The following is a 19,938-nucleotide window of genomic DNA, read 5'->3' as shown; positions in this document are numbered from 1 at the left end:
GGCACCTGCCACCACGCCCAGCTAATTTTTGTATTTTTAGTAGAGACGGGGTTTCACCATGTTGGCCAGGTTGGTCTGGAACTCCTGACCTCAGGTGATCCTCCCGCCTCCGCATCCCAAAGTGCTGGGATGGCAGGCGTGAGCCACTGGACCCTGCCTGTTACTCGTATTGAAAAGGAACAAACCTCCCTTCTCAGTGATAGTTTCTTTATTCCACATAAAAGTCCCCCCAAAGCTCATGGAGACGACGTCTTAACATCACGACCGTCGTCAATCGTAGTGATCATTTCTGTTCTGAAAAACCGCAAAACTCATCGTTGGAAGGATGGGCTGCTGACCAGGACTTTGGGGGAGGGTTTATGACGCATCCCATGTGTCACCAGAGGGAAACCCAACATCCTTTTACGAGGAGGGGTCGGGGTCCATTGCATTTTGGCCAAACCACACCCCCCACCCTGATACAAATCCATCTCAAAGCCCATCTGTGGACGGTGCAGGTCGCGGCCCAGCTGGGAACGGTGGCCCCGGCTGTTTGACCTCGGCATGCCTGCCGACAGGTGGCCTCGCCGGGGGCCTCTTTTGCTCTGGAGGGTCCGCTGGGGCTGAGTTGGGGTCTTCAGTTTCGCCTGCCTGTTGTCTGTGACTGCTGGTGATCCAAAGGGGCGTGGGTAGGCCACGGCATAACGGGCGGACCCCCTGGCGTTTCTGGTGGGGGCAGAATGTTTAGCCGGCAGGCACCTTCTGGGTCAGGTAGGGCCTCACTTGTCACTTGGTTGCTGCTGTAGAAACTCAATTATTAGGTGTCCGATGGGGTGGAATGAGTTCTTTCCTGTCCCCGTCTCCTGTCTGTGACTTGGAAGCGGCCCCAGTCTTCCATGACGGTTAAGGCCCAGCAGTTCTTGTCACTGTTGGGTTAGAACGATTCATGCTGGAGCCACGTGCCTTTGGTCACCTGGGACAAATCGTGGCAGCTGGGCCTGGCTGGCATCTATCTGCTGGAGCCTGTCTCCTCCGGGCAGTCTGATAATCAGGCTTCTGTCATTTTTTTTTTTTTTTTTTTTGAGTCAGTCTTGCTCTGTCTCCCAGGCTGGAGTGCAGTGGCGCAATCTCGGCTGACTGCAATCTCTGCCTCCTGGGTTCCAGCTATTCTTCTACCTCAGCCTCCTGAGTAGCTGGGACTACAGGTGCGCGCCACCACACCCAGCTAATTTTTGTATTTTTAGTAGAGGTGGGGTTTCACCAAGTTGGCCAGCCTGGTCTTGAACTCCTGACCTCAGGTGATCCACCTGTCTCGGTCTCCCAAAGTGCTGGGATTATAGGCGTGAGCCACTGTGCCCAGCCACTTTAGTCATCTTGTGTTGGCTTTGGCAGCGACACCATTCACTGGGGTGGGAATTCGGGACAGGGTCTTGCCCCTGTGCCCGGGATTTGACATTTGGGAAACAAATGTCCCTAAATGTCCCAGCCTCCCCAGGGCAATGCTGAGACCCAGAGGTGTCCCATCACAGCCGGTGGCTCCACAGGAACCTGCAGGCATAAGCCTGCTCAGAAACCCCGTCTTCCTCATGGCAGGAGCTGCTGGCTTTTGGGGATGAGACTCGCGCAGGACCCTGTCCCACAGGGCAAATCTTTCTGTATCACTGCCCCTCAGCACTAAATACCACCAGTTCCCTGCCATCATCGTTGGAATAACCCCAAATGCAATTCCTTGCTGTCTCAGGTCAAGATGCACTGGACGCTTTCACTGAGGCTCAGTTAATTGTGGGTCTGGTTGGCCCAGCCTGGATAGCACTTGCTGAGAGGCCAACCACAGAGCTAGGAAGAAGGGCCTGGAGAATGTGCCCGCCCTACTCACCGTCTGCTCAGACTGATAGACATGAAGACATTTAGGATTAGAGGGAACCTCTTGAGCAACTCTCTGCAAACACTGTCCATTCTTTTCTTTTTATTTTGAGACGGAGTTTTGCTCTTGTTGCCCAGGCTGGAGTGCAGTGGCGTGATCTTGGATCACTGCAACCTCTGCCTCCTGGGTTCAAGCAATTCTCCTGCCTCAGCCTCCTGAGTAGCTGGGATTACAGGCGTGCACCACCATGCCCGGCTAATTTTTGTCTTTTTATTAGAGACGGGGTTTCGCCATGTTCACCAGGCTGGTCTTGAACTCCTGACCTCAGGTGATCCACCCACCTCAGCCTCCCAGAGTGCTGGGATTACAGGCATGAGCCACTGTGCCCTGATTATTTTTTATTTTTTTTGAGACAGAGTCTTGCTCTGTCGCCCAGGCTGGAGTGCAGTGGCACGATCTTGGCTCACTGTAACCTCTGCCTCTCAGGTTTAAGTGATTCTCATGCCTCAGCCTCCCAAGTAGCTGGGATTACAGGCACCTGCCACCACACCTGGCTAATTTTTGTATTTTTAGTAGAGATGAGGTTTCACCATGTTGGCCAGGCTGTTCTCAAACTCCTCACCTCAGGTGATCCGCCTGCCTCGGCCTCCCAAAGTCTGGGATTACAGGCGTGAGCCATCGTGTCTGGCCCAGCCTTTTCTTAAATACTTCCAGAGACAGGGAGCTCAGTGCTTCTAGAGTCCATCTGACCAGTGACCAGCATTTGGACCACATTAGAAAAGTCTGTCTTCTTTTTCCTAGGGAAATTTGCCTCCCGAACAAGAACCCGCTGGTCCAAGCTTTGAATGCAGGTGGCTACGGCCAGCGCACTGGTTTTATCTTCCCGAATGACTTCTGAAACACTCAAACGCCCGATACCCTGTATCTTCCTCTTGCTAGGTCTGCCTATTTCAGAGCCAGTTTCTGAGCCTCTGCTGTTCCAACCCGGAACAGCGTTGGCGTGTCCCAGCCTGACGCCGGGTTGGGGGAGCAGTGAGGTCCACATATCTCATTCCTTGGTGGGAGGTATTGACGGGGTTTGCCCGGTGGCTTGACATCTGAGTTAAAGGGGCTTGAGAATGTTCTGGATTACTGGGGTGTCATTTTGCAATCGGAGGACAAGGATGGTTGGCAGCGGCTCTTCTTGTGCAATGGGCTCTGATCCTCTCAAAGGAGCTGGGTGTCATTATGAGCGAGAAGGGGGCGGGTCAAATGAAAAACCATGGGTGTGAAATTTGGACATAAGGTCGGAGGTCAGGAGCTACCCCAGGACGTGGCCCTCATAGGGGGGTTGAGCTTCTAGGTCTGAGGCCGCATTCTGGAGGGAAAGGCACAGGAAAGGACGCAGACCCAGCCGGGGTGGCAGTGGGTGTCTGTGGCTCCAACCTGGAGCGGGTGACAAGCAAGAGAAGGGTCTTGAATCTTGTATCCAGCTCTGACCACAGGGGCTGCGAGCAGGAGCGGAGGCCACCGACGCCACGCGGGCCACCCCCTGCGCTTCTTGCCTTCCTCGGCTGAGAGTTTGTGAGTGTGTAAGGGTGAGGGGCTCAGAGCTGGGCCCTTTTCTGGAACGCACAAATACTGCATCGTTAAAAAAAAAATACAATGTTTTCAAGCAGCTGAAAAGGATGCTGGGTTTCAGAGATGAACGGAGGGGCTGGCACCCTTGGAAGATTGGGACTCAGGATGAGGCAGGATGAGATCTGGGGCCAGTGGGCGTCTGACAGAGGTTTTCTGGCATCTGGAATCTTCTTCCATGTCCTTTGTTATGCTCACGTCGCCTCAGGACATGCTAGGGAGGGAAAGACACAGGCCAAGTTATTGCTGTTAATGTTAAAAGTGCAAAATGCGCTTCCACATGTACGTAATCCAAAACAATGATCCCACCCAGCGTGGGTGAACTCCCAGCAGCAAGAGTGGCACATGCCCTTCAGGGCCCGGCTCCTGCCACCCACTTTCTAAGTGTGGCTCTGAGGGCCTCCTTCCTGGTGCCTCAGCAGAACAGGCCCTGGAGACTGGCAACCTCAATCAGCCTGGAGGGAGGCTTCAACCCACCCCCCCACTAACCAACCATACAACCACCCACACATCTATCCATCCATCCATCCATCCATCCATCCATCCATCCATCCATCCACACACTCACTCACCCATCCATTCACTCAATGGAGGGATCCATTCATCCCTCTGCCCACCCATCCAGCCACTCACTCATCCGTCCATCCACCCATCCACCCACCCACACATCCATCCATCCACCCATCCACCCACCCACACATCCATCCATTCATCCATCCATCCCTCCACTCATCCATCTATTCAACCATCCATCCATCCATCCACCCACCTATCCATTGATCCATCTGCCCACCCATCCATCCACCCACTCATCCGTCTGTCCATCCATCCATCCATCCATCCATCCACCCACCCACCCACCCACTCATCCATCTAGCCATCCATCCATGCATCCAACCAACCATACAACCACCCACACATCTAGCCATCCACCCATCCATCCACCTATCTATCCATCCATCCATCCATCCATCCATCCACCCACCCACCCACCCATCCATTCATCTATCTGCCCACCCATCCAGTCACTCACTCATCCACCCACCCACCCACTCACCCATCCATCTACCCATCCATCCATCCACCCACCCATTCATCTACCCAACCATTCATCCAACCAACCATTCATCTACCATTTACCCATCCATATGCCTACCCATCCATCTCTCCATCAGTCCATCTTTCCATCCCTCCACCCATCCATTCATCCACCCATCCATCCATACAGTCAACCTTCACCCATCTATCCATCCATCCATTTATCCATCCATCCATCCACCTATCATCCATCTATCCTCCCATCCCTCCACTCATTCATTCATCTATCTATCCACCCATCATCCAAACATCCTTCCATCCATCCACTCATCCATCCATCCATCCATTTATCCACCTATCCATTCATCCATTCATCTATTGCTTCTTACAATTCCTTCTTTTGTGTTTTTAATTGTTAAAACATGCTTATTATATCTTATCCACCTAAGGATCTCCAGGCAAGATCTAATTCTGCTGTTTGTTGCCTCTGCTGTCTTTTGCTCATAGTGGATGATTTCCTTGTGTTTCCTGTCTGTGTATGTGAACTCATCTCCAGAGAGCTTGGGTTGAGGTGGTCTTTTCAGAAATACATTGAGAACTTACTTTTACTCAGTGCCCCTTAAGCAGCACTGGTCTAAGGCCATTTTTGATGTTTATTTCTTAGCTTGGAGCTTCCTGGGTCACATGGGTAGTAAGGCATGTGGCCAGGCCATCTTATAGACTTGTATAAAACTGTGTGGTCAGCTGGGCATGGTGGCTCACGCCTGTAATCTCAGCACTTTGGGAGGCCGAAGCGGGTGGATCACGAGGTCAGGAGATCGAGACCATCCCGGCTAACATGGTGAAACCCCGTCTCTACTAAAAAATACAAAAAATTAGCTGGGTGTGGTGGCAGACGCCTGTAGTCCCAGCTACTTGGGAGGCTGAGGCAAGAGACTGGAGTGACCCTGGGAGGCGGAGCTTGCAGTGAGCCAAGATCACGCCACTGCACTCCAGCCTGGGCGACAGAGCGAGACTCCATCTCAAAAACAACAACAACAACAGAAACAAAACAAAACAAAAAAACTGTGTGGTCAAGGATAAATCCCACACATTCTAAAGAAAAGTTTGGTCCTTCCCTGGCTCCTGGGATTAACTTCTAAACTCTTGGAGCATCCTGGCTGGAGTGTCTATGTGGATCATGCCAGATAGTCTATGCTAACTGATATGGTTGGGCTGTGTCCCCACCCAAATCTCATCTTGAATTGTAGTTCCCATAACCCCACTTGTCGTGGGCGGTACTCAGTGGGAGGTAACTGAACCATGGGGGCGGCTACCTCCATGCTGTTCTTGTGGTAGTGAGTTCTCACGAGATCTGATGGTTTTATAAGGGGCTTTCCCCCCTTTGCTCAGCACTTCTCACTCCTGCTGCCCGGTGAAGAGGTGGCTTCCGCCAGGATTATAAATTTCCTGGGGACTCCCCAGCCATGCAGAACTGTGAGTCAATTAAACCTCTTTTCTTTATAATTTACCCAGTCTTGGGTATTTCTTCATAGCAGCATGAGAATGGACTAATAACACTCACAACGTGACTTAGGGTTGGAACTTGGGCCACGTGGCATTAGCTTGATCTGTGCAGGGGCTGGAGGCTCAGAAAAGCCATGCAGACAGTCAGCCAGGTGTATGTCGTTGACTCTCTATAAACACCCTGGCTACAAAGGCTTGGGTCAGCTTCTCTAATTGGCAGCACTTTGTGTGTTTTGCCACACATCCCTGCTGGGAGAAATAAAGGCTGTCCACACAACCCCACTGGGAGAGGACACTTGCAGGCTTCCACCCGATCTCTCCTGGATCCAGCCCTATGCACCTCTTCCTTTTGTTAAGTTTTTTGTTTTTTGTTGTTTTTTTTTAAACAGAGTCTTGCTCTGTTGCCCAGGCTGGAATGCAATGGTGCAATCTCAGCTCACTGCAACCTCTGCCTCCCAGGTTCAAGCAATTCTCTTGCCTCAGCCTCCTGAGTAGCTGGGACTACAGGTGTGTGCCACCACACCCAGCTAATTTTATAGTTTTAGTAGAGATGGGGTTTCACCATATTGGCCAGGCTGGTCTTGAATTCCTGATTTCAAGTGATCCACCTGCCTCGGCCTCCCAAAGTGCTGGGATTACAGGCATGAGCCACCACACCCAACTCTTTGCTGATTTTTAACTGTACCGTTCTACTGTAATAAACCATGCCACTGTGATAAACCATAACTGTGAGTATGACAGCTTTGCTGAGCTCTGTGAGTCCTTCTGGCAAACCATTGTGCCTGAGGATACCCTTGGACATCAACACACGGGGAGGCTTTTCTTTTCTTTCCTTTTTTTTTCTTTTTTTGAGACAAAGTCTAGCCCTATTGCCCAGGCTGTGGAGTGCAGTGGTACGATCTTGGCTCACCTGGCTAATTTTTGTATTTTTTTTAGGGACGGGGTCTTGCCATGTTGCCCAGGCTGGTCTTGAACTCCTGACCTCAAATGATCCGCCTGCCTCGGCCTCCCAAAGTGCTGGGATTACAGGTGTGAGACGCTGCGCCCGGCCACAGGGAGGCTTTTCTTGGCATCCAGAACCAGGTGGAGAATCGGAGGCAGAGCGTGGACAGTCTACCCTTTTGTGGTATCATATCCTGGGCTTCAGGGAGCTTGGCTCTGTGTGGGTTTTTCCCTGAGGGCCGCTCCACTGCATAACTCTGGGGCCTCATTTGCATCCTGGTCTAGGTAATGGTGCCCCCCTGGAGTTGTGCAAGGATGGCCTGACTGGTTAAGGGAACCACTACCTCCCTGCCTTCCTGGTGCCGTATCCCCCACTCCCAATAAGTCATGGGGCAGTTTTCCTGGGATTAGGATCCCTGCCTGCTTTATATTTGCTGGCAGCTGGTTCGATTTTCTGTCCTTCTAGAGAACCCTGACTAATACAGGTCCATGAAGGACATTTTGAAAACAGCACGAAGACCACTCTGCATCACACCCACCTTGTTTCCTGATCTTCTGAGACCAGAGCAGGCCTGTGGAGGAGAGATGGAGACTGGGCGTTATTTGCTTATTTTTGGGAGCCTGGGCATTTTCCCTTTTTTTTCTTTAACTTATTTTATTTTTATTTATTTATTATTATTAAGATATAGGGTCTTGGCTGGGTGCAGTGGCTCATGCCTGTAATCCCAGCACTTTGGGAGGCTGAGGTGGGTGGATCACTTGAGGTCAGGAGTTCGAGACTAGCCTGGCCAACATGGTAAAACCCTGTCTCAACTAAAAATACAAAAATTAGCCGGGTGTTGTGGTGGGTGCCTGTAATCCCAGCTACTCGGGAGGCTGAGACAGGAGAATCGCTTGAACCCGGGAGGTGGAGGTTGCAGTGAGCCAAGATCGCACCATTGCACTCTGGCCCCTGGGCGACAAGAGTGAAAATCTGTCTTTAAAAAAAAAAAAAAGATACAGGGTCTTGTTATGTTGCCCAGGCTGGAGGGCAGTGGTGCAATCATGGCTCACTGCAGCTTCCAGCTCTGGGCTCAAGTGATCCTCCCACCTCAGCCTCCCAAGTAGCTGGGACTACAAGGTATACACCATCATGCCTGGCTAACTTTTAAACTTTTTGTAGAGATGGAGTCTCAATATGTTGCCCAAGCTGGTCTCGAACTCCTGACCTCAAATGGTCCTCCTGCTTTGGCCTCCCAAAGTGCTGGGATTACAGGCGTGAGCCACAGTGCCCATTCTTGGGCATTTTCTACCTGTTCGTGGAGGCTGTAAGCCCTATGAGGACCGACACTGCTGTATCTGGTACAAAACAGATGTCAGCCTGCATCTGCTGCGTAACAAATGAGCCCAAACAGACAGTTTTGAGGAAATTGGCCAAGGCCCTTCACTAACATAAAATGAAGCCAATAATGTTGCTCAGGGTCTACTGGATTGGGGGAGTCAGAATCTACCTGCTGGGACCTGGACAAAGGTCACCTTTCATCATTATGATAACATTGAGATTGCGATAATGTGAGAACATCATGATAACTTTTTTTTTTTTTTGAGACAGGGTCTTGCTCTGTTGCCCAGGCTGGAGTGCAGTCATAGCTTGCTGTAGCCTTGACCTCCTGGGCTCCAGCCATCTGCCTGCCTCACCCTTCTGAGTAGCTGGACTAGAGGTGTACATCACCACACCTGGATGATATTTATTTATTTATTTATTTTTGAGACAGAATCTCATTCTGTCGCCAGGCTGGAGTGCAGTGGTCTGATCTCGGCTCACTGCAACCTCCGCCTCCCAGGTTCAAGTGATTCTCCTGCCTCAGCCTTCCAAGTAGGTGGGACTACAGGCACGAGCCACCACGCCCAGCTAATTTTTGTATTTTTAGAAGAGATGGGGTTTCACCATGTTGGCCAGGCTGGTCTCGATCTCTTGGCCTTGTGATCGGCCCACCTCAGCCTCCCAAAGTACTGGGATTACAGGCGTGAGCCACCACACCCGGCCGATAATTTTTATTTTTATTTTGTTCATTTATTTTTTTGAGATGGAGTCTCACTTTGTCGCCGAGTGCAGTGGTACTATCTTGGCTCACTGCAACCTCTGCCCCCTGGGTTCAAGCGAATCTCCTGCCTCGGCCTCCCAAGTAGCTGGGATTACAGATGTGAGCCACCATGTCCAGCTAATTTTTGTATTTTTAGTAGAGATGAGGTTTCACCATGCTGGCCAGGCTGGTCTCGAACTCCTGACCTCATGTCATCTGCCCACCTCGGCCTCCCAAAGTGCTGGGATTACAGGCGTGAGCCACCACGGCCGGCCACTTAGTTCCATTTTCTGTCCCTGAACAAGGACCCATCTTCCTCTCTAGCCTCCCCCAAGGGAGTAGGCAGCCTCCCGTGACTGTCAGCTCTCTGCCCATGGTCCCCTGCACACCTACCTGTTTTCCACTGGTGCCACCTCTGGCTTCTCTTCAGACCTGGGCAGCACAAACTCCGGCTGGGGCCTCGCGCTGTGGACAGAGAGAACGAGGTGACAAGGGTGACTAGCCCAGCCAGGCCAAGGGGTGGGCTCTCGGCTAGTACTGGCCTCTCTGGCTTTCCTGTCCCCTGGGACCTGTTTTCCAAACCAGTGAGATGTTCCCTGCCTTTGCTATTTGAGAAAACTTCTGGGACCAAGACTCTGTCTTATTTGCCTCTGTTTCCCTCAAAGCTGGCATTGGACCTGGCATGATAAAGGCTGTTTTTTTTGTTTTTTTTGAGACAGGATCTTGCTCTGTTGCCCAGGCTGGAGTGCAATGGTACAATCATGGCTCACTGCAGCCTCAACTTCCTGGGCTCAAGCAGTCGTCCCGATTCAGTCTCTCTGCAAGTAGCTGAACTACAGGCGCATGCCACCACACCTGGCTAATTTTTTTTTTTTTTTTTTGAGACAGAGTCTTGCTCTGTCACCCACGCTGGAGTGCAGTGGCATGATCTCGGCTCACTGCAACCTCCGCCTCCTAGGTTCAAGTGATTCTCCTGGCTCAGCCTCCCAAGTAGCTGGGATTACAGGCACGCACCACCACGCCTGGCTAATTTTTGTATTTTTGGTAGAGACGGAGTTACGCCATGTTGCCCAGGCTGTTCTCCAACTCCTGACCTCACACAATCCTCCTGCCTCAGCCTCCCAAAGTGCTGGGATTACAGCCTGTCAAAGTGCTGGGTGAGCCACCGCGCCCGTCTTGACTTTTATGCTTTATGGAGCATGAAGTCTGTGCTCAACCTTTTTTGCCAAGGGTGCCTCATCTTGCACAATAACCTCCAAGGTGGTTGTTGGCTTTTTATTTGCTTAATGTTATCTTGCAGCTCAATGCGGGAGCCAGTATTTGAACCCAGGTCTGAGTTTAAAGTCCTTGCCAGAAGGGCAGCGTCTTGAGCCCTGCACAGGACAATGGTCCCTGCTGCCCGGAAGTCACCGGGTTGCCCTAACTGAGAGTTCAGCTCAGCCCCCCGCTGCCCCGACCCAGCCCCAGCAGAAACCACTCTGCACACACCTCTCCCTCCTGGCCTTCAGTCTTTCCTCTTCGTATCTGAAAGAAAGAAAAAGATGTCAGACACGACCTTCCTTTCCCCTGAGATATACTTTTTGGGGAAATCCCTTTCCTTTTCAAGCAGAGAAACAAGCTCTCTTTTTTCTTTCTTTTCTTCTTCTTCTTCTTCTTTTTTTTTTTTTTTTTTTTTGAGATGGAGTCTTGCGCTGTCACCCAAGCTGGAGTGCAGTGGTGCGATCTTGGCTCACTGCAACCTCCACCTCCCCGGTTTGAGTGATTCTGCTGCCTCAGCCTCCGGAGTAGCTGGGACTTACAGGCACCTGCTACCACGCCCAGCTAATTTTTTGTATTTTTAGTAGAGACGGGGTTTCCCTATGTTGGCCTGGCTGGTCTCAAACTCCTGACCTCATGATCCACCCACCTCGGCCTCCCAAAGTGCTGGGATTACAGGCGCGAACCACCGCGCCCGGCCTCTTCTCTGTTTTTTAGACAGGTTCTCATTCTGTCATAGCCCAGACTGGAGTGCAGTGGCATGAACTCACTTGTAGCCTCCAACTCCTGGGCTCAAGCGATCCTCTGGCCTCAGCCTCCCAAAGTGCTGGGATTACAGGCATGAGCCACCACACCTGGCCCATAGATGCATTTTTGATTATAAATGTTTATGTGTTGGCTGAGCACGGTGGCTCACGCCTATCATCCCAGAACTTTGGGAGGCCGAGGCGGGCAGATCACTGAGTTCAGGAGACTGAGACCATCCTGGCCAACAGGGTGAAACCCTATCTCTACTAAAAATACAAAAATTAGCTGGGCGTGGTGGCAGGTGCCTGTAATCCCAGCTATTCGGGAGGCTGAGGCACGAGAATCCCTTGAACGTAGAAGCTGGAGGATATGGTGAGCCGAGATTGCGCCATTGCGTTCCAGCCTAGGCAACAGAGTGAGACTCTGTCTAAAAAAAAAAAAAACAGAAAACCCCAACAAAACAACAACAACAAAAAACAGGCTGGGCGCGGTGGCTCACGCCTGTAATCCCAGCACTTTGGGAGGCTGAGGTGGGGAGTTTGAGACCAGCCAGGCCAACATGGTGAAACCCCATCTCTACTAAAAACACAAAAAAATTAGCCGGGCATGGTGGTGGGCGCCTGTAGTCCCAGCTACTCAGGAGGCTGAGGCAGGAGAATTGCTTGAACCCGGGAGGTGGAGCTTGCAGTGAGCCAAGATAGCGCCACTGCACTCCAGCCTGGGTGACAGAGTGAGACTCCGTCTCAAAAAAGCAAAGCAAAGCAAAAGAAAGCAAAACAGTATGGTGGTTCCTCAAAAAAAAACAGAATTATCAGCAATTCCACTTGTGGGTATATACTCATTAGAATTGAAAGTAGGGTCTTACAGAGATATTTGTACATCTACGGTCAGAGGTGAGTAGCATGAATATTCACAAGAGCCAAAAGGTGGAAACAACCCAATTGTCCATTGATGGACAAATGGATTAACAAAATGTGGTCCATTCACGCAATGGAATATTATTCAGCCATGAAAAGGAAGGACATTCTGACACAGGCTACAACGTGGATGCACCTTGAGGACGTCATGCTCAGTGAGAGACGTCAGACACAAAAGGACAAATCCTGTGTGGATCCATTCCTAGGAGGTTCCTAGAGTTGTCAGACTCCCAGAGACAGAAAGTAGGATGGGGGCTGCCAGGGGTTGGGATGTGGAATGGGGAGTGAGTGTTTCATGGAGACAGAGTTTCAGTTTGGGAAGATGAGAACATTCTGGAGAGGGCCGGGTGCAGTGGCTCATGCCTGTAATCCCAGCACTTTGTGAGGCCAAGCCAGGCAGATCAACTGAGGTCAGGAGTTCAAGACCAGCCTGGCCAACATGGCAAAACTCCGTCTCTACTAAAAATACAAAAATTGGCCAGGTGTGGTGGCTCACGCCTGTAATCCCAGCACTTTGGGAGGCTGAGGTGGGCGGATCACCTGAGGTCGGGAGTTCGAGACCAGCCTGGGCAACAAGAGTTAAACTCCATCTCAAAAAAAAAAAAAAAAAAATTAGCTGGGCATGGTGGCGGGTGCCTTAATCCCAGCTACTGGGGAGGCTGAGGCAGGAGAATCACTTGAACCCAGGAGGTGGAGGTTGCAGTGACCCGAGATCGTGCCACTGCCCTCCAGCCTGGGCAACAGAGCAAGACTCCATCTCAAAAAAAAAAAAAAAAAAAGGTCTGGAGAGGATGGTGGTGATGGCTGCACAAATATGTGAATGTGCTTTTAGAAATGGCTAAGATAGGCCGGGCGCAGTGGCTCACGCCTGTAATCCCAGCACTTTGGGAGGCCGAGGCCGGTAGATCATCTGAGGTCAGGGGTTTGAGACCAGCTTGACGAACATGGAGAAACCCTGTCTCTACTAAAAATACAAAAAAAAAAAAAAAAAAAAAAATTAGCCAGGCATGGCGGTTCATGCCTGTAATCCCAGCTAGTTGGGAGGCTGAGGCAGGAGAATCACTTGAACGCGGGAGGCGGAGGTTGTGGTGAGCCGAGATGGCGCCATTGCACTCCAGCCTGGGCAACAAGAGTGAAACTCCTTCTCAAAAAATAAATAAATAAATAAAATTAAAAAAGGAATGGCTAAGATGGCAAGTTCTATGTTACGTGTATTTTACCACAATAAAAAATGTACGTTTAAGGAGATTTTTGCAGCATGAACCTAGGGGAGGTGCCGATGATATGACATTCAGTGAAAAACAACAGGACTTGAAGCTGCCCATCCCTTCCCCAAGCTCCGGGGGGTCCCTGAGGGGCTCCAGGAAATAAAATGGGTGGGTTCTAGTTCCTCCCTTCCAAGTCTGCGTTTCCCCTCATTGCTGGCTCCTGGCAGCCAGGGGGACCCGGTGGGGGGGTGTTGGGGGTGACAGAGTTTGACTGTATCTCCACCCAAATCTTTTTTTTTTTTTCTTGAGACGGAGTTTCACTCTTGTTGCCCAGGCTGGAGTGCAGTGGTGCGATCTCGGCTCACCACAACCTCTGCCTCCCAGGTTCAAGCGATTCTCCTGCCTCAGCCTCCTCAGTATCTGGGATTACAGGCATGCACCACCACACCTGGCTAATTTTTGTATTTTTAGGAGAGACAGGGTTTCACCATCTTGGCCAGGCTAGTCTCGAACTCCTGACCTCAAGTGATCTGCCTGTCTCAGCCTCTCAAAATGCTGGGATTACAGTGCTGGGATTATAGGTGTGAGCCACCTTGCCTGGTCTCTTCACCCAAATCTCATCTTGAATTGTAGCTCCCATAATTCCCTCCTGTTGTGGGAGTGACCTGGTGGGAGGTCACTGAATCATAGGGGCAGGTCTTTCCTGTGCTATTCTCGCGACAGTGAGTAAGTCTCACGAGATCTGATGGTTTTATAAAGGGGAATTTGCCTGTACAAATTTACTTCTCTTCTCTGCCGCCATGGGAGATGTGCCTTTTGCACCATGATTGGGAGGCGTTGCCAGCCATATGGAATTGTGAGTCCGTTAGCCCTTTTTTTTTTTTTTTTTTGCGATGGAGTCTCGCTCTGTGGCCCAGGCTGGAGTGCAGTGGCGCGATCTCGGCTCACTGCAAGCAAGCTCCGCCTCTGGGGTTCACGCCATTCTCCTGCCTCAGCCTCCCGAGTAGCTGGGACTACAGGCGCCCGCCACCACGCCCGGCTAATTTTTTGTATTTTTAGTAGAGACGGGGTTTCACCATGTTAGCCAGGATGGTCTCGATCCCCTGACCTCGTGATCCGCCCGCCTCAGCCTCCCAAAGTGCTGGGATTATAGGCAGGAGCCACCGCGCCCGGCCCCTTAAACCTCTTTTGTAAATTGCCCTGTCTCAGGTGTGTCTTTATCAGCAGCAAGAAAACAGACTAATACGGCGGGGTGGACTGTGGGGCCACTCACTGCAGGACGCAGTCTGGGATCTGGACGTGTTCCATAGGGATGAGTTGCTCCAGGTCTTCCAAGCTGTGCACGTACTGGATCTTGTTGATGAACTTGACGCTGGCGGGGGGAGAAGGAGGGAGAGGTCTGAAATGCAACCCATGGGGTGGGGGTTACCTAGGTCCAGACAGAGCCATGGCGACAGGGATGCCCACAGGACCCCACTCCAGGATGCCCCAGTGCAGACGACGACACCTCCCTCCCGCCCGATGACAGCCTTAATTCTCCTGCACCCCATGCATGGAGTGGAGACCCCGGGTCTGCGCCGAGGCCCTTGCAAGCAGGGCCATGCACCTGACATGGGTCCCTGCAATGAGGATCTTGTTGGAAGGAAGTCAGGAGGTAGGGAGATTGTCTTAGGCTCTACAGGCTGTTTTCCCATCATCTCTAAAAGTTGCTCGTCTGTGTTAATTTTTCCCAGGGATGCTTTCTCTCCATGTCACCGCACAGGACGGCACAGCCAACACTCAGCTGGGCACAAGAAGGGGGCACACGGGGCTGCCCATTGATTCTCTGTTATTGTTATTTTTTGACACAGAGTCTTGCTCTTCACCCAGGCTGGAGTGCAGTGGTGTGATCTCGGCTCACAGCCACCTCCGCCTCCCCGGTTCAAGCGATTTTCCTTGCCTCAGCCTCCCGAGTAGCTGGGACTACAGGCATGCACCACCACTCTCGGCTAATTTTGTATTTTTAATGGAGATGGGGTTTCATCATGTTGGCCAGGCTAGTCTCCACCTCCTGACCTCATGTGATCTGCCTGCCTCTAACTCCCAAAGTGCTGGGATTACAGTCATGAGCTACCCTGCCTGGCCCAATTCTCTGTTTTTCAGGGATGAATTGTTCTTTCCCTTCTTTCCCTTCCAACCCTGAATTCTGGCCATCTGATACCATGTGGTGTTTCATCACCAGCACGTCATGGTATTTTTTTTTTTTTTAAGAGACAGAGTCTCACTCTGTCACCCAGGCTGGAGTGCAGTGGTGTAATCATGGCTCACTACAGCCTCGATCACAGGTGCGCGCCACCAGGCCTGGCTAATTAAAAATAATTTTTTTTGTAGAGATGGAGGTCTTGCTATGTTGCCCAGACTGGTCTTCAACTCCTGGCCTCAAGCGATCCTCCTGCCTCGGTCTCCCAAAGTGCTGGGATTACAAGCCTGAGTCACCACACCTGGCCGTATTTAAAAATTTTTTTTCACTTTGGGAGGCCAAGGCAGGCGGATCACGAAGTCAGGAGATCGAGACCATCCTGGCTAACACGATGAAACCCCATCTCTACTAAAAATACAAAAAGTTAGCTGGGCCTGGTGGCGGGCGCCTGTAGTCCCAGCTGCTCGGGAGGCTGAGGCAGAATAGCGTGAACCCGGGAGGCGGAGCTTGCAGTGAGCTGAGATCGCGCCACTGCACTCCAGCCTGGGCGACAGAGTGAGACTCCGTCTGAAAAAAAAAAAAAAATTTTTTTTGTAGAGACAGGGTCTCGCTATGTCACCCAGGCTGGTCTCGAACTCCCGGGCTCAAGTGATCCTCTCATCTTGACCTTCCAAAGTGTTGGGATTACAGGCATGAGCCATGGCGCCCGGTGAAGAGTGACAGAATTATTGGGTTCGTGCAAGAGTGATTGCAGTTTTTGTAATGAAAATATGGCAAGAACCTCAATTATTTTTGCACCATCCTAATATCTACATTAAAGGCAAAGGTAGTCTATGTTACTGAATTCTGGAATATAGAGGAGCAAATGCAATTATCTTAGACTGAAATGCGTGTTTACCGTTTTGCCTGTTGATTCATTATTAGCTAAAATGATCCATAATTAGTGTATTCCTCATCTCATTTCGCTAATATGCAAATAAGCCCCTTCAGGGTACTTAGCAGTCCTTGAAAACAGCATGTTTAAAGAGTCTTCCTTGAAAATCGGGCCTGCTGTGAATGTGTCCTGTTGTTCAAGGGAAAGTGAAGCCCTCGTCTCTTTCACTCATCCCAGATTTGTAACTGGGAACGTGAACATTAGGAATCTTTATTCAATTCAATGTTTTGCATTAGATTAAATTAAATTTGCATGACATTTTATTGGATTGAATAGGGCATTTAACATGCCTAATTTTATTTCACTTGATCTGTTTTACTATATGTTTAATATAGTAACTATATATGATATACATTATAGAATATATGTAGTTTTAAATTTTAAATTTGTTATTAGTCATATTATTTATTTATTTATACATACATATATATATTTTTTATTTTTAGAGACAGGGTTGTTTTGCTCTGTCTCCCAGGCTGGAGTGCAGTGGAGTGATCATAGCTCACTGCAGCCTCTACCTCCTGGGCTCAAGTGATCCTCCTGCCTCAGCCTCCTGAGTAGCTGGGACTACAGGCATGTGATGCCATGCATGACTGATTTTCTTTTGAGACAGGTCTCACTCTGTCATCCAGGCTGGAGTACAGTGGCTCGATCACGGCTCATTGCAGCCTTGATCTCCTGGGCTCAAGCCATCCTCCCACTTGAGCCTCCCAAGTAGCTGAAGCTACAGGTGTGCACCACCACGTCCTGCTAATTTTTGTATTTTTTGTAGAGATGGGGGTTTTGCTATGTTGCTCAGGCCGGCCTCAAACGATCCTCCCACCTCAGCCTTCTGAGTAGCTGGGATTACAGGTGTCAGCCACTGTGCCTGGCTGTGTGCAATTTAAAACTGTTTAAAGCAATAATATGTATTCATCACAGAGAAGCTGGAACATGCACATCAAACACACACATGGATGCACACACACAGATGCACACACGCACACATGTGCATACATGCACACACAAATGCATGCATACACACACACACACATGCACACCGAGGCCACTGGACTCGGGTTGCAGCCTCCCCGTCTCACCTGATGAAAGGGCGAGAGATGGCCAGCACAGTCCGAATGAACCACGAGGGGTGGACGATGATCAAGGACTTCAGGTTTTTCCGCAACCTGTGTGGGGCCGCAAAGGAAGCAAGATGGGCTCCTGGGGCGAGCCCTGGGGAGGGAGGAGCTGGGTGGGACGGGAGAGCCACAAGCAAGCATTCGTCACTCTGCTCATTCCACATGTGGTCTCCAGGTACCTGTCAAATCCCTGCCCCCATCCAAGACATGGGGGTCCTATGGTGGGATAAAGACACACCCTTTGAGTCCCTAAGACCCTCAGGTGGATGAGGTAGGTAGAGACCCCATGGTGCAGAGCAGGTGAACCAGGTTGGTAGTTATTTGAGCAGCCAAGATTGTATTTTCACCACCTAATGCCCTAGGAGGGACCAGCCTGTCCTTGGAGCCTCCCTCCACTAACCTGGGTGCAAGGATGGATTGGCTGGCTCAATTTTAATGTCACTCTGAGGCTATTTACAATAACTCAGGGGTGGAAGCAACCCATGTGCATCAAGAGATGAATGGAATGGACAAACCAAATGTGGTATGTCCATACAGTGGAATATTATGAAGCCATGAAAAGGAAGGAGGCTCTGACACAGGCTACAATGTGGATGCACCCTGAGGACATCACACTCAGTGAGGAAAGCCAGACACAAAAGGACAAATCCTGTGTGATTCCAGTCCTAGGAGGTCCCTAGAGTCATCAGATTTACAGAGACAGGAAGTAGGATGGGGGGTGCTGGAGCCTGGGGAGAAGGAATAGGGAGTGAGTGTTTCATGGGGACAGAGTCTCGCTCTGTTGCCCAGGCTGGAGTGCAGTGGCATGATCTTGGCTCACTGCAACCTCCACCTCCTGGGTTCAAGTCATTCTCCTGCCTCAGCTTCCCAAGTAGCTGGGATTACAGGTGTGTGTCACCACACCCAGCTAATTTTTGAATTTTTTTAGTAGAGATGGGGTTTCCCTATATGTTGGCCAGGCTGGTCTTGAACTCCTGACCTCAGGTGATCCACCCACCTTGGCCTCCCAAAGTGCTGGGATTAGAGGTGTGAGCCCCCTTGCCCGGCCTAAAAGTTTTTCTGTAGAGACAGGGTCTTGCTGCACTGCCCAGGCTCGTCTCAAACTCCTGGGCTCAAGGGACCTTCCCACCTCAGCCTCCCAAAGTGCTGGGATTCCAGGTGTGAGCCACCATGTCCGGCCCCCTGTGTGACTTTCATGCCCCCACTGTGCTTCCTGAGGCATCCCCACTTCACCTCCGGTCGATCATCTGGTAGCACTTCTTCAGCCAGCCGATTCCAGGCATCCTCCGCCGGGGCGTGGCACCGTTCAGGTACACGATCATGTAGTCCTCAGCCACCAGGAGCTCTAAGCTGCTGATGACGTACCTGCTCACGGGGCACAGAAGGCAGGGACCCAACATGGAGGGGTCCAGGGTCAGGACACCTGCGGTGCCGACCCTGCCTGCCTTCACTCCTGCCCCTGGCTGGGTCAGCCCCACCGGTCCAGGTGTTGTCTGCTGTCCTGGCAGACTGCAGGGTGGGAGAGGACGTGGATGATCCCAGCACACTCCACATGAGTGTCAGCGGGCATCCTCATAGGGCGGTTACTCTTTTATTGAGTCGTTTTTTTTTTTTTGAGACGGAGTCTCGCTGTCGCCCAGGCTGGAGTGCAGTGGCGTGATCTCGGCTCGCTGCAAGCTCCGCCTCCGGGGTTCACGCCATTCTCCTGCCTCAGCCTCCCGAGTAGCTGGGACTACAGGCGCCCGCCACACACCCGGCTAATTTTTTGTACTTTTAGCAGAGACGGGGTTTCACTGTGTTAGCCAGGATGGTCTCGATCTCCTGACCTCGTGATCCGCCCGCCTTGGCCTCCCAAAGTGCTGGGATTACAGGCGTGAGCCACTGCGCCCGGCTAGTCTTTTTTTTTTTTTTTGAGATGGAGTTTCGTTCTTGTCGCCCAGGCTGGAGTGCAGTGGGGCGATCTTGGCTCACTGCAACCTCCGCCTCCTGGGTTCAAGCGATTCTCCTGCCACAGCCTCCCTAGTAGCTGGGATTACAGGCGCCTGCCACTGAGCCTGGCTAAGTTGTAGTTTTAGTAGAGGCAGGATTTCACTATGTTGGCCAGGCTGGTCTCTAGGCCTTGCTTTATTTTTATTTTTATTTTTTTTTGAGACAGGGTCTCACTCTGTCACCCAGGCTGGAGTGCAGTGGTGCCATCGCAGAGGGGGAAGAGGAGGAGGAAGGGGAAGAGGATGGGGAGGAGGAGGATGGGGAGGGGGAGGAGAGGGAAGCAGAGGAAGACGAGGGAAGGAGGAGAAGGAGGAGGAAGGGGGGAGAAAGGGGAGGAAGAGGAGGAGAAGGAAGAGGAGGGGGGAGGAGGAGAGGGAAGGGGAGGAGGAGGGGGAGGAGGAAGGGGAGGAGGAGGGGGGAGGGGGAAGGGGAGGAGGAGGGGGGAGGGGGAAGGGGAGGAGAAGGAGGAGAAGAAAGGGGAAGGGGGAGGAAGGGGAGGAGAAGGAGGACAGTGAGGAGGAGGGGAAGGAGGAGGAGGAGGACGGGGAGGAGAACAGGGTGGCCCAGAGGTAAGGCCACT

The 19,938-nt window shown here is 51.4% G+C and overlaps 1 protein-coding gene across 2 annotated transcripts in view; it reads right to left on the bottom strand.

The window, feature by feature from the left end:
* Positions 1-190: 190 nt before the first annotated feature.
* Positions 191-19,938, bottom strand: part of ATCAY (ATCAY kinesin light chain interacting caytaxin) — a 47,661-nt gene continuing 27,913 nt past the window's right edge. The window contains exons 7-13 of one of the 2 annotated variants that reach the window (XM_016934674.3): positions 18,603-18,734; positions 17,331-17,417; positions 14,412-14,510; positions 10,498-10,533; positions 9,403-9,474; positions 7,486-7,518; positions 191-3,674 (exon numbers count right to left, since the gene is read on the bottom strand). In XM_016934674.3, coding sequence (XP_016790163.1) covers positions 3,665-3,674; positions 7,486-7,518; positions 9,403-9,474; positions 10,498-10,533; positions 14,412-14,510; positions 17,331-17,417; positions 18,603-18,734 — 469 coding nt within the window. In that variant the 3' untranslated portion in view covers positions 191-3,664. Of the gene's footprint in view, positions 3,675-7,485; positions 7,519-9,402; positions 9,475-10,497; positions 10,534-14,411; positions 14,538-17,330; positions 17,418-18,602; positions 18,735-19,938 lie in introns of both variants that reach the window. The other variant, XM_016934673.3, reaches the window with a different exon arrangement.

This window comes from Pan troglodytes, chromosome 20 (genome assembly GCF_028858775.2).
Source record: "Pan troglodytes isolate AG18354 chromosome 20, NHGRI_mPanTro3-v2.0_pri, whole genome shotgun sequence".
In the NCBI taxonomy this organism is placed as follows: Eukaryota; Metazoa; Chordata; class Mammalia; order Primates; family Hominidae; genus Pan; species Pan troglodytes.
The sequence above is the reverse complement of the archived record's forward strand: the minus strand, read 5'-3'. Positions and strand labels throughout refer to the sequence as shown.